At 46.0% G+C, this 13551-nt stretch overlaps 3 protein-coding genes across 3 annotated transcripts; 2 read left to right on the top strand and 1 right to left on the bottom strand.

Moving 5' to 3' along the window:
- Positions 1 to 1246: 1246 nt before the first annotated feature.
- On the top strand, positions 1247 to 3931 carry LOC135824333 (uncharacterized). The gene is made up of 6 exons (XM_065337067.1): positions 1247 to 1400; positions 1577 to 2222; positions 2415 to 2659; positions 2867 to 3015; positions 3244 to 3384; positions 3869 to 3931. The coding sequence occupies exons 1-6, from the start codon at positions 1286 to 1288 to the stop codon at positions 3929 to 3931; spliced, it is 1359 nt and encodes a 452-aa protein (XP_065193139.1). The 5' UTR covers positions 1247 to 1285.
- Positions 3932 to 4247: 316 nt separating this feature from the next.
- On the top strand, positions 4248 to 5974 carry LOC135825130 (uncharacterized). The gene is made up of 2 exons (XM_065337864.1): positions 4248 to 4542; positions 4719 to 5974. The coding sequence occupies exons 1-2, from the start codon at positions 4258 to 4260 to the stop codon at positions 5478 to 5480; spliced, it is 1047 nt and encodes a 348-aa protein (XP_065193936.1). The 5' UTR covers positions 4248 to 4257; the 3' UTR covers positions 5481 to 5974.
- Positions 5975 to 9317: 3343 nt separating this feature from the next.
- LOC135824332 (uncharacterized) lies at positions 9318 to 13551 on the bottom strand. The gene is made up of 7 exons (XM_065337066.1): positions 13398 to 13551; positions 12576 to 13221; positions 12139 to 12383; positions 11414 to 11931; positions 11090 to 11234; positions 10256 to 10929; positions 9318 to 10079 (listed from the first exon to the last, which is right to left on the bottom strand). Exons 1-7 carry the CDS (start codon positions 13510 to 13512, stop codon positions 9318 to 9320), a joined length of 3105 nt encoding a protein of 1034 aa, XP_065193138.1. The 5' UTR covers positions 13513 to 13551.

Here is a 13551-nt window from a genome sequence, read left to right as displayed (position 1 = left end):
ATCGTGCAATAATAGATACCTATACACCAGTCTATATTCTCTTCATCGAAGTACCATGTTATATGGAAAATACAAGTCTAAAGTGTTGTGTGGGAAGAGATGGGAGTTTGTATACAAGCTCAGTATAAGTCAAGATATAACCTAAAGTTCAACTCTGTCTAAAAGGCAATCTGGTGCTCCATGCTAAAGGCTCCAGGTACTTACAATCAGACCTGAATCGCTGCCGCTAGTTCGTTGCACTACAGTGCGCAGAGCGGGGATCGGGACTACTACTACTAGTAGTAGTTTGTTTGTCGGTGACAGCGTTGGTAATGACTGATGTCCGATGGTCCTCAGGATCTGTTCTACCTAGGCATTAGCGACGCTTGCTCATGCTGTCATCTTTTGAAGTTAGTGTTGTGTTCACGACGAGTGTGTCTCCCTCGAAATGATGCGGCTTGTATACCTCGCAATGGCAGTGGTTAGTGCGGGGCGGGTTCTGGTGCACTTTTTGACCTTTGACCTTTGGGCCAAATAAGGCACACTGTGTCGGGCTCGTTTGGTCTGGCTCGGGGACTCCCCCAGGGTTTGACCTTTGACCTTTGGGTTAAATAAGGCACACTGTGTCGGGCGCGCTTGGTCTGGCCCCGGGACTCCCCCAGGGTTCGACCTTTGGCCCTGCCATGCCATAAATGTCATCATGTTCTTTTCCGTGGCGACCGTGCACTTGTGCACGTTCGGTGCATTCGCACCAGGGAGTAGTAAAATACGTACTACTCCCTGATTTGCACATCGTAGATGTGCAGTGAATGACATATTGCGCATGCGCGCATAAGTACGCGGAGCGTGCGACCTTCAGTGGCCCTGCGTGTGGAAAAGACGTATACACCAGGTGTACACGTGTCATTGTAGGGTGATATAGCCGACCTCATATACGCTGTACGGGGAGATTATTTCCTCAGTATGTTGTAGGCAGTGCTGGAGGTGACGTGACGATGGCGGAGCCAAGTGCAAAACGATCTAGGCAGCCCAGACAGCCCACCTCGAGTGCCGTGCGTGGGTTTTTGAAAAAGTTTTCTTTGCCAGGTTCAGGCACTGATCCTCTCGTCTTTTTCAGCAGCCATCATGACGAGCTCCGACAGGTTCTGCTCGAGGAGCTTCAGTCTCACCCTTTCAAGGTGGTTTTAGTTTTGAGGGTGGAGATGACACGAGAGTCGGCCACGGGTAGTACGTCTGCCGTCCCGTTTTTAGAAGTAGACCGGCTCGGATCCTCAGCGAAGGGGACATTGATAGTGCAGTCAAGACGATGGTGGCGAGGATCACTGGTCTTATTGATAAGTGGATGCAGAACGGATCCAACTGGACCGTTTCTCGAGTGAGACAGCTGGATGTGTCGACAGCAAAGTACACTCCTCTTCGAGGTGAGTTTCTGTTCATCCGGCAGTGTTTGTTCGAAGCCTGTCGAATTTCTTGTGGAAAGTTGTAGATGTATGTTTTGTACCAGATGTACAGTTTTTCGTGATTGTCGAGAGGGTGTAGTTGTGATGTGGTGTTACTCTGAGCAAAGCCTTCGTTGTATTTTTGTGGTGTTCTGTAGGTGGTGCAGCTGCTATCCCGCCGAAATTAGAAAAAAAGAAGGCCATCATTAACGTAAAGAACAACGATGACAGGTGTTTGATGTGGGCGTTGTTGTCAGCGCTGCACCCCGTCGAACAGAATGCTGAGCGTGCATCCAAGTACACCCAGTATGTTGATGAGCTGCGGTTCGATGGTGTGATGTTCCCTGCAACGCTCCGTGATGTACCCAAAGTGGAGTTACAGAATGGTCTTGCAATCAATGTGTTTGGCTACGAGGGGAATCTGTACCCACTCTATCTCAGCGAGCGACAGGAGACTCCAATCAACCTCCTTCTTCATGACAACCACTTCACATGGATAAAAAACTTCAGTCGTGCATGTGAGAATAAGAACAAGCGGGCAACACACTACTGCTTGCGATGCCTCTCCGCACACAAAACAGCAGACTCCCTGCAGCATCACAGCGAGAGATGTCAGGTGATGAAGCCCGTGCCAGTCGTCATGCCCACAGCAAAGGACAGAATCCTCAAATATACAAATTTGAAGCACAGGATGGTGGCTCCATACATCATTTACGCTGATACGGAGGCCATCATTGAGCCGATGGAGGAACAGCATGGCAGCAGCACTGTACGCACAGCCCGTCATGTACCATGCAGCATCAGGTATGTTTTGTTGTTGGTGTTGTTTTTGACTAATGTTTGCTGTACTCATGCCTGCACAGTGCTTCCTGTTATTCCTTCTTGTCTTGTTCTCCCCTAATTGTGTTCGTGTTGTAGTATGTGCATTTTGTGTGATTCCATTTTTTTTTTTAAATCACTCATTCTTACTTTCCTTCTTCTTTTATGCTCTTGTAGATATGCTGCCATCCGATCCAACGGTGAAGTCCGTGGCGAGTTTGACGACTGCAGTGAGAATGCCATTCACAACTTTTTCGACAGTCTCAAAGAGTTGGAAGGCAGTATCCAGGAGGATTTGGCTGATATCAAGCCAATTCGCATGACGGCAGAACTGGAGCTTGAGTTTCAGAACGCAGTCAACTGCTGGATATGTGATGAAGTACTTGGAGAAGATCGTGTTCGTGACCATGATCATCTCACTGGTAAGTATTATAATTTTTTGTTTATTTTTGTTGTTTTGCAGTTGTGTGTAGATATGCGCATGATGTGTATAGTGCATTTTCATGTCTTTGTAGCTGTTTGCATCTGTGTTTTATCATGGTGTATTGAATTGTATTGTCTGTGGTATCACCTTCACTGTAGATGTTTACCATGTTTGTGTATTCCCCTCTTTCTGAATATCTGCACAGGCAACTACCGCGGTGCTGCACACTACCAGTGTAATATTCAGCTAAGTATCTACCCAGATCGCCAGATCATTCCGGTTGTGTTTCACAACCTGAAAGGGTACGATGCTCACCACCTCATCGCCCACATTGGTATGACCGAGGTTGAAGAGGTGGAGTACGAGGACTCTAACCAGCGTAAGCGGATTAAGAAGGTTGGTGAGATCAGTGTCATCGCCAACAACATGGAGAAATATATTTCATTCAAGTGGCGTCAGTACCGCTTCATCGACTCCATGGCCTTCTTGAACTCCTCTCTTGACTCGTTGGTGAGCAACACCCCGGAAGATGCGCTCAAGCTTACTCGTACATTGGCCCATCATGACCTTCTCCTGCGTAAGGGTGTCTACCCCTACGAGTACATGGACTCCTTTGCTCGGTTTGATGAGACACAGCTGCCACCTAAATCAGCATTTGAGTCTAGTTTGACTGGAGAAGGTATCAGTGATGCCGACTATGCCCATGTTCAGAACGTATGGCAGGTAAGCAGCTTGTGCCTTCTGTATTGTGCTCTACTTATGACTTTGAATGCTGTTGTGATGTGCTCTACTCATTTTTTTGTACTCATTGCTCTCTATCTGTGGATGCTTGTGTGCATGTGTGTATGGATGCTTGCGTGTGTGTGTGTGTGTGCATTGTTGTTTTGTTTTTCGTTTTGCAGACATTTGAGTGCAGTACAATGGAGACCTATCATGACCTCTATTTGCAAACAGATGTCTATCTTCTAGCAGATGTCTTTGAGCATTTCCGCAAGACGGCATACAAGACGTATGGGTTGGATCCAGCCCATTACCTTACTCTCCCAGGTATGTTCATCAGTCTTTGTTGTTGTCCAATGTATTCTCTCCTTTAGATGGTGTTCTCTGTTAGTATTCTTGTGCTTTCTTGTCGGTGTATTTATATACTTTTTGCATGGTGTATTGACTTTCGTGTTTGTGTTCTGGTGTGTTGTATGGTGTTATGTAGGATATGCATGGGATGCTCTACTACGGTTCACCCAGATTGAACTGCAGCTGCTCACGGATGTAGACATGCATCTGTTTGTCGAAGCCGGTCTACGTGGGGGCATCTCAATGGCGTCGCAGCGGTACGGCAAGGCCAACAACCCAACGATGGATCAGTACAATTCTGCCGAGCCCACATCATACCTGCTATACCTTGATGCCAACAACCTGTATGGCTGGGCTATGTGCCAGAGTATGCCGACATCCGAGTTTGCCTGGTGTGACAAGAACCTGTCCGAGATACTGGCACACCCTGTAGATTCGAGCACTGGGTTCATTGTGGAGTGTGATCTTGAGGTACCCTCTTCGCTGCACCACTACTTCAATGATTTTCCACTCGCACCGGAAGTGATGAGAACATTCTCAGATAAGCTATCACCATACCAACAAGCACTTGTGGAGGAGCTCAAAGTGTCAGCCGTAGATGGAGTCAAGTTGACACCCAGTCTCCTACCCAAGTCCAAGTATGTGTTACACTACCGTACACAGCAGCTGTATTCGCGTCTGGGCATGGTGGTGACCGCTGTTCACAAGGTGTTGGGATTTCAGCAGAGTGCCTGGATGGCTCCCTACATCAATCTGAACACTGCACTTCGCACGAGGGCTACAACCGACTTTGAGAAGAGCTTTTACAAGGTAAATGCAACCGTTGTGTGCAGTCTTGTATGTTGTTGTTGTTGTTGTTGTTGTTGTTTTTGTCGCATGTATGGTGCAAGTGTGACGTGGAGTATGCTAATTGAAAAATATGCTGATGTGAAGGAATGGCATGATATGATTCTCATGTGTCATGTTTGCCTGTTTGTGTGCTGCAGCTGATGAACAACTCAGTCTTTGGCAAGACGATGGAGAACGTTCGTAATCGAATACGCATCGATCTCTTGCGAGAAGAAAGTGAGGAGCAGGTACTGAGGGCAGTGAGCAAGCCTACATATGTGCGGCACGACATTTTCCCGAACGGGCTTGTCGGAATAGAAAAGCAGCACACTGAGATCAAGCTCAACAAGCCGGTCTATGTGGGTATGTCGATACTAGACCTGTCAAAGGTACACATGTACTCCTTCTACTACGATGTGCTGAAGGAGCAGTATGGTAGCAGAATCCGGCTGTTGTACACCGACACCGACTCTGTTATTGTGCACATCACCACCGGTGATGTTTATGCAGAGATGGATCTGTCTCTGTATGACACCAGCAACTTTCCCACTGACCATCCTCAGTACACTTCTGCCAATAAGAAAGTGGTTGGCAAATTCAAAGATGAGCTTGGTGGGAAATCCATGGTGGAGTTTGTAGGTCTAAGATCGAAGATGTACTCCTACATCGGACAGGAATCGGCCAAACGGGCCAAGGGTGTGCGAAAGGCAGTCCTGGCAAATACCATCACCCACAAGGACTATGTAGATGCACTGCTCAGTCATCGTGTGTCTTCCAGGCCTATGACGGGTCTCCGATCACATTGCCACACAGTGTATGAGGAGGTAACCACCAAGGTGGCATTGTCTCCATTCGACTGCAAGCGGTACATACTGGATGATGGCATGGCCACACTTGCATATGGTCACAAGGACATTTAATGGACAGGACCCCACATTGAACATGTTTCATCATTTTCATACAAAAACTCCCCGCCGTTCTTCTGTCATTAATTCCTCCTATCTTGGCGTGTCGGGCCGGCTCCAACAATATACATTTTTTGTTAAATATTTCAGGCTTGTGCCTCAATCATATTGCAGGATATAGTGCATCGTGCGGTATAATAATCTTCATTGTATCATCAAATATTACCCTACACACTTTGGTTTGCAGTGTGTGCACAGCATAGTCCATATATCATCAAATTGATCAAGTTCAGTATCTGCGGGCATACATTTCCCCAGCTTGAGAAAATGCTTATATACTTGCGTAAATTTATGCTCACAATGATTACATTAAAATGAGATTAACTCTGCCACACATTATATTACCAGACACTGTTGTTGTTGTTGTCGTCGTCGTTGTTGTTGTTGTTGTTGTTGTTGTTGTTGGTTGTTGTTGGCTGTTGTTGGCTGTTGTTGGCTGTTGTCGGTTGTTGTTGGTTGTTGTTGTTGGTTGTTGTTGTTGGTTGTTGTTGTTGGTTGTTGTTGTTGGTTGTTGTTGTTGGTTGTTGTTGTTGGTTGTTGTTGGTTGTTGTTGGTTGTTGTTGGTTGTTGTCGGTTGTTGTCGGTTGTTGTCAGTTGTTGTCGGTTGTTGATTGTTGTTGGTGGTTGTTGTTGGTTGTTGTTGTTGGTTGTTGTTGGTTGTTGTTGGTTGTTGTTGGCTGTTGTCGGTTGTTGTCGGTTGTTGTTGGTTGTTGTTGGTTGTTGTTGGCTGTTGTTGTTGGTTGTTGTCGGTTGTTGTTGTTGGTTGTTGTTGTTGGTTGTTGTTGGTTGTTGTTGGTTGTTGTTGGTTGTTGTTGGTTGTTGTTGGTTGTTGTTGGTTGTTGTTGGTTGTTGTTGGTTGTTGTTGGTTGTTGTTGGTTGTTGTTGGTTGTTGTTGGTTGTTGTTGGTTGTTGTTGGTTGTTGTTGGTTGTTGTTGGTTGTTGTTGTTTGTTGTCCCATGGGACAATGAAACTACAAAGGAAAGTGGCTACTGACGAGGCACCTGTGACCACGCCAATGCCTGAAACTGATGAAGCTGAGGAACGGAGGATCCTTGAGTTGGCCCTTAGCCGACTTGAGCGTGATTAACGCAGTGTTTACACTCTCCTCAGCAAATCCCATCAAATCGGAGCACATGTTGACGGGAGCTTAGAGTTGGCACTGCTCAGTAATGGCAAAATAATTTAAATGGCCGCCAAGACCTTGCTCAATAGGCGGAAGAGTCACCTGTATGCAATACGTTGTATATGTCGTGTGTGTGTATTGTATATGCATTGGGCTCGAGTAACTCAACAGCATTCGCTCAGTAACACTCAACACTCCCACCATCAAATGGGAATACACGTGTTGAAGCAAGCTTAGAATGAGCGTTACTTGGTAATAACAGAATGAACCCGATGACCTACATGTACGTAAACAGGTGGCTAAATCACTGGTACACAAATGCATTCGGCATGAGATAAGCATTAACTCACTCATCAACTGTAATATGTTCCATGCGGTCGCCAGGTGTGTGTCTCTGCTAGGTAAATGGACGGGATAAGGTATTATGTTCAGTTCATGTTCGAGTCCGTTGTAGTTTTGACAGAGATCGAGATGTCACGCTGGCTGCTGAATTGGATGACGGCAACGCAACCCAATAGTGGTCAGGAAGTTGGTCCACGAGCTGCTGTTGTCCAACGGAAAGATGATACTAGTGATAGTGACGAAGATGAACGCAGAAGAAAGTGTTAAATTTGTTCTCAGGAAGAGGAAGAGAGTGACGATATCATCCTTGCTCCTACCTGTCATGTTGAATCCAGGATTTCTGGGTTTTGTAGGATCGTTGCCACGCAAGCGTCGGTTCTGGTCGGCTCATGCTGATGGCGACGATGATGGTGTTTGGGAAAAAGAGATCTTGGGGATATGGAGTAGACTTGGACAAGACGATCCTACAAAACCCAGAAATCCTGGATTCAACATGACAGGTAGGAGCAAGGATGATATCGTCACTCTCTTCCTCTTCCTGAGAACAAATTTAACACTTTCTTCTGCGTTCATCTTCGTCACTATCACTAGTATCATCTTTCCGTTGGACAACAGCAGCTCGTGGACCAACTTCCTGACCACTATTGGGTTGCGTTGCCGTCATCCAATTCAGCAGCCAGCGTGACATCTCGATCTCTGTCAAAACTACAACGGACTCGAACATGAACTGAACATAATACCTTATCCCGTCCATTTACCTAGCAGAGACACACACCTGGCGACCGCATGGAACATATTACAGTTGATGAGCGAGTTAATGCTTATCTCATGCCGAATGCATTTGTGTACCAGTGATTTAGCCACCTGTTTACGTACATGTAGGTCATCGGGTTCATTCTGTTATTACCAAGTAACGCTCATTCTAAGCTTGCTTCAACACGTGTATTCCCATTTGATGGTGGGAGTGTTGAGTGTTACTGAGCGAATGCTGTTGAGTTACTCGAGCCCAATGCATATACAATACACACACACGACATATACAACGTATTGCATACAGGTGACTCTTCCGCCTATTGAGCAAGGTCTTGGCGGCCATTTAAATTATTTTGCCATTACTGAGCAGTGCCAACTCTAAGCTCCCGTCAACATGTGCTCCGATTTGATGGGATTTGCTGAGGAGAGTGTAAACACTGCGTTAATCACGCTCAAGTCGGCTAAGGGCCAACTCAAGGATCCTCCGTTCCTCAGCTTCATCAGTTTCAGGCATTGGCGTGGTCACAGGTGCCTCGTCAGTAGCCACTTTCCTTTGTAGTTTCATTGTCCCATGGGACAACAAACAACAACAACCAACAACAACCAACAACAACCAACAACAACCAACAACAACCAACAACAACCAACAACAACCAACAACAACCAACAACAACCAACAACAACCAACAACAACCAACAACAACCAACAACAACCAACAACAAACAACAACAACCAACAACAACCAACAACAACCAACAACAACAACCAACAACAACAACCGACAACAACCAACAACAACAGCCAACAACAACCAACAACAACCAACAACAACCGACAACAACCGACAACAGCCAACAACAACCAACAACAACCAACAACAACCAACAACAACAACCAACAACAACCACCAACAACAATCAACAACCGACAACAACTGACAACAACCGACAACAACCGACAACAACCAACAACAACCAACAACAACCAACAACAACCAACAACAACAACCAACAACAACAACCAACAACAACAACCAACAACAACAACCAACAACAACAACCAACAACAACAACCAACAACAACCGACAACAGCCAACAACAGCCAACAACAGCCAACAACAACCAACAACAACAACAACAACAACAACAACAACGACGACGACAACAACAACAACAGTGTCTGGTAATATAATGTGTGGCAGAGTTAATCTCATTTTAATGTAATCATTGTGAGCATAAATTTACGCAAGTATATAAGCATTTTCTCAAGCTGGGGAAATGTATGCCCGCAGATACTGAACTTGATCAATTTGATGATATATGGACTATGCTGTGCACACACTGCAAACCAAAGTGTGTAGGGTAATATTTGATGATACAATGAAGATTATTATACCGCACGATGCACTATATCCTGCAATATGATTGAGGCACAAGCCTGAAATATTTAACAAAAAATGTATATTGTTGGAGCCGGCCCGACACGCCAAGATAGGAGGAATTAATGACAGAAGAACGGCGGGGAGTTTTTGTATGAAAATGATGAAACATGTTCAATGTGGGGTCCTGTCCATTAAATGTCCTTGTGACCATATGCAAGTGTGGCCATGCCATCATCCAGTATGTACCGCTTGCAGTCGAATGGAGACAATGCCACCTTGGTGGTTACCTCCTCATACACTGTGTGGCAATGTGATCGGAGACCCGTCATAGGCCTGGAAGACACACGATGACTGAGCAGTGCATCTACATAGTTCTTGTGGGTGATGGTATTTGCCAGGACTGCCTTTCGCACACCCTTGGCCCGTTTGGCCGATTCCTGTCCGATGTAGGAGTACATCTTCGATCTTAGACCTACAAACTCCACCATGGATTTCCCACCAAGCTCATCTTTGAATTTGCCAACCACTTTCTTATTGGCAGAAGTGTACTGAGGATGGTCAGTGGGAAAGTTGCTGGTGTCATACAGAGACAGATCCATCTCTGCATAAACATCACCGGTGGTGATGTGCACAATAACAGAGTCGGTGTCGGTGTACAACAGCCGGATTCTGCTACCATACTGCTCCTTCAGCACATCGTAGTAGAAGGAGTACATGTGTACCTTTGACAGGTCTAGTATCGACATACCCACATAGACCGGCTTGTTGAGCTTGATCTCAGTGTGCTGCTTTTCTATTCCGACAAGCCCGTTCGGGAAAATGTCGTGCCGCACATATGTAGGCTTGCTCACTGCCCTCAGTACCTGCTCCTCACTTTCTTCTCGCAAGAGATCGATGCGTATTCGATTACGAACGTTCTCCATCGTCTTGCCAAAGACTGAGTTGTTCATCAGCTGCAGCACACAAACAGGCAAACATGACACATGAGAATCATATCATGCCATTCCTTCACATCAGCATATTTTTCAATTAGCATACTCCACGTCACACTTGCACCATACATGCGACAAAAACAACAACAACAACAACAACAACAACATACAAGACTGCACACAACGGTTGCATTTACCTTGTAAAAGCTCTTCTCAAAGTCGGTTGTAGCCCTCGTGCGAAGTGCAGTGTTCAGATTGATGTAGGGAGCCATCCAGGCACTCTGCTGAAATCCCAACACCTTGTGAACAGCGGTCACCACCATGCCCAGACGCGAATACAGCTGCTGTGTACGGTAGTGTAACACATACTTGGACTTGGGTAGGAGACTGGGTGTCAACTTGACTCCATCTACGGCTGACACTTTGAGCTCCTCCACAAGTGCTTGTTGGTATGGTGATAGCTTATCTGAGAATGTTCTCATCACTTCCGGTGCGAGTGGATAATCATTGAAGTAGTGGTGCAGCGAAGAGGGTACCTCAAGATCACACTCCACAATGAACCCAGTGCTCGAATCTACAGGGTGTGCCAGTATCTCGGACAGGTTCTTGTCACACCAGGCAAACTCGGATGTCGGCATACTCTGGCACATAGCCCAGCCATACAGGTTGTTGGCATCAAGGTATAGCAAGTATGATGTGGGCTCGGCAGAATTGTACTGATCCATCGTTGGGTTGTTGGCCTTGCCGTACCGCTGCGACGCCATTGAGATGCCCCCACGTAGACCGGCTTCGACAAACAGATGCATGTCTACATCCGTGAGCAGCTGCAGTTCAATCTGGGTGAACCGTAGTAGAGCATCCCATGCATATCCTACATAACACCATACAACACACCAGAACACAAACACGAAAGTCAATACACCATGCAAAAAGTATATAAATACACCGACAAGAAAGCACAAGAATACTAACAGAGAACACCATCTAAAGGAGAGAATACATTGGACAACAACAAAGACTGATGAACATACCTGGGAGAGTAAGGTAATGGGCTGGATCCAACCCATACGTCTTGTATGCCGTCTTGCGGAAATGCTCAAAGACATCTGCTAGAAGATAGACATCTGTTTGCAAATAGAGGTCATGATAGGTCTCCATTGTACTGCACTCAAATGTCTGCAAAACGAAAAACAAAACAACAACGCACACACACACACACACGCAAGCATCCATACACACATGCACACAAGCATCCACAGATAGAGAGCAATGAGTACAAAAAAATGGGTAGAGCACATCACAACAGCATTCAAAGTCATAAGTAGAGCACAATACAGAAGGCACAAGCTGCTTACCTGCCATACGTTCTGAGCATGGGCATAGTCGGCATCACTGATACCTTCTCCAGTCAAACTAGACTCAAATGCTGATTTAGGTGGCAGCTGTGTCTCATCAAACCGAGCAAAGGAGTCCATGTACTCGTAGGGGTAGACACCCTTACGCAGGAGAAGGTCATGATGGGCCAATGTACGAGTAAGCTTGAGCGCATCTTCCGGGGTGTTGCTCACCAACGAGTCAAGAGAGGAGTTCAAGAATGCCATGGAGTCGATGAAGCGGTACTGACGCCACTTGAATGAAATATATTTCTCCATGTTGTTGGCGATGACACTGATCTCACCAACCTTCTTAATCCGCTTACGCTGGTTAGAGTCCTCGTACTCCACCTCTTCAACCTCGGTCATACCAATGTGGGCGATGAGGTGGTGAGCATCGTACCCTTTCAGGTTGTGAAACACAACCGGAATGATCTGGCGATCTGGGTAGATACTTAGCTGAATATTACACTGGTAGTGTGCAGCACCGCGGTAGTTGCCTGTGCAGATATTCAGAAAGAGGGGAATACACAAACATGGTAAACATCTACAGTGAAGGTGATACCACAGACAATACAATTCAATACACCATGATAAAACACAGATGCAAACAGCTACAAAGACATGAAAATGCACTATACACATCATGCGCATATCTACACACAACTGCAAAACAACAAAAATAAACAAAAAATTATAATACTTACCAGTGAGATGATCATGATCACGAACACGATCTTCTCCAAGTACTTCATCACATATCCAGCAGTTGACTGCGTTCTGAAACTCAAGCTCCAGTTCTGCCGTCATGCGAATTGGCTTGATATCAGCCAAATCCTCCTGGATACTGCCTTCCAACTCTTTGAGACTGTCGAAAAAGTTGTGAATGGCATTCTCACTGCAGTCGTCAAACTCGCCACGGACTTCACCGTTGGATCGGATGGCAGCATATCTACAAGAGCATAAAAGAAGAAGGAAAGTAAGAATGAGTGATTTAAAAAAAAAAATGGAATCACACAAAATGCACATACTACAACACGAACACAATTAGGGGAGAACAAGACAAGAAGGAATAACAGGAAGCACTGTGCAGGCATGAGTACAGCAAACATTAGTCAAAAACAACACCAACAACAAAACATACCTGATGCTGCATGGTACATGACGGGCTGTGCGTACAGTGCTGCTGCCATGCTGTTCCTCCATCGGCTCAATGATGGCCTCCGTATCAGCGTAAATGATGTATGGAGCCACCATCCTGTGCTTCAAATTTGTATATTTGAGGATTCTGTCCTTTGCTGTGGGCATGACGACTGGCACGGGCTTCATCACCTGACATCTCTCGCTGTGATGCTGCAGGGAGTCTGCTGTTTTGTGTGCGGAGAGGCATCGCAAGCAGTAGTGTGTTGCCCGCTTGTTCTTATTCTCACATGCACGACTGAAGTTTTTTATCCATGTGAAGTGGTTGTCATGAAGAAGGAGGTTGATTGGAGTCTCCTGTCGCTCGCTGAGATAGAGTGGGTACAGATTCCCCTCGTAGCCAAACACATTGATTGCAAGACCATTCTGTAACTCCACTTTGGGTACATCACGGAGCGTTGCAGGGAACATCACACCATCGAACCGCAGCTCATCAACATACTGGGTGTACTTGGATGCACGCTCAGCATTCTGTTCGACGGGGTGCAGCGCTGACAACAACGCCCACATCAAACACCTGTCATCGTTGTTCTTTACGTTAATGATGGCCTTCTTTTTTTCTAATTTCGGCGGGATAGCAGCTGCACCACCTACAGAACACCACAAAAATACAACGAAGGCTTTGCTCAGAGTAACACCACATCACAACTACACCCTCTCGACAATCACGAAAAACTGTACATCTGGTACAAAACATACATCTACAACTTTCCACAAGAAATTCGACAGGCTTCGAACAAACACTGCCGGATGAACAGAAACTCACCTCGAAGAGGAGTGTACTTTGCTGTCGACACATCCAGCTGTCTCACTCGAGAAACGGTCCAGTTGGATCCGTTCTGCATCCACTTATCAATAAGACCAGTGATCCTCGCCACCATCGTCTTGACTGCACTATCAATGTCCCCTTCGCTGAGGAT

Source organism: Sycon ciliatum, chromosome 9, assembly GCF_964019385.1.
Source record: "Sycon ciliatum chromosome 9, ocSycCili1.1, whole genome shotgun sequence".
Classification (NCBI taxonomy): domain Eukaryota; kingdom Metazoa; phylum Porifera; class Calcarea; order Leucosolenida; family Sycettidae; genus Sycon; species Sycon ciliatum.
Note: the sequence above shows the minus strand (reverse complement) of the source record. Positions and strands in the feature narration are given on the sequence as shown.

Coding starts and splice junctions, on each gene's coding strand:
- LOC135824333 (XM_065337067.1), top strand. CDS start 1,286: ATGGTGGCGAGGATCACTGGTCTTATTGATAAGTGGATGCAGAACGGA. Junction 2,223..2,414: donor CATGTACCATGCAGCATCAG/GTATGTTTTGTT, acceptor ATGCTCTTGTAG/ATATGCTGCCATCCGATCCA. Junction 2,660..2,866: donor TGACCATGATCATCTCACTG/GTAAGTATTATA, acceptor ATATCTGCACAG/GCAACTACCGCGGTGCTGCA.
- LOC135825130 (XM_065337864.1), top strand. CDS start 4,258: ATGAGAACATTCTCAGATAAGCTATCACCATACCAACAAGCACTTGTG. Junction 4,543..4,718: donor TTGAGAAGAGCTTTTACAAG/GTAAATGCAACC, acceptor TGTGTGCTGCAG/CTGATGAACAACTCAGTCTT.
- LOC135824332 (XM_065337066.1), bottom strand. CDS start 13,512: ATGGTGGCGAGGATCACTGGTCTTATTGATAAGTGGATGCAGAACGGA. Junction 13,222..13,397: donor AAAGTACACTCCTCTTCGAG/GTGAGTTTCTGT, acceptor GGTGTTCTGTAG/GTGGTGCAGCTGCTATCCCG. Junction 12,384..12,575: donor CATGTACCATGCAGCATCAG/GTATGTTTTGTT, acceptor ATGCTCTTGTAG/ATATGCTGCCATCCGATCCA.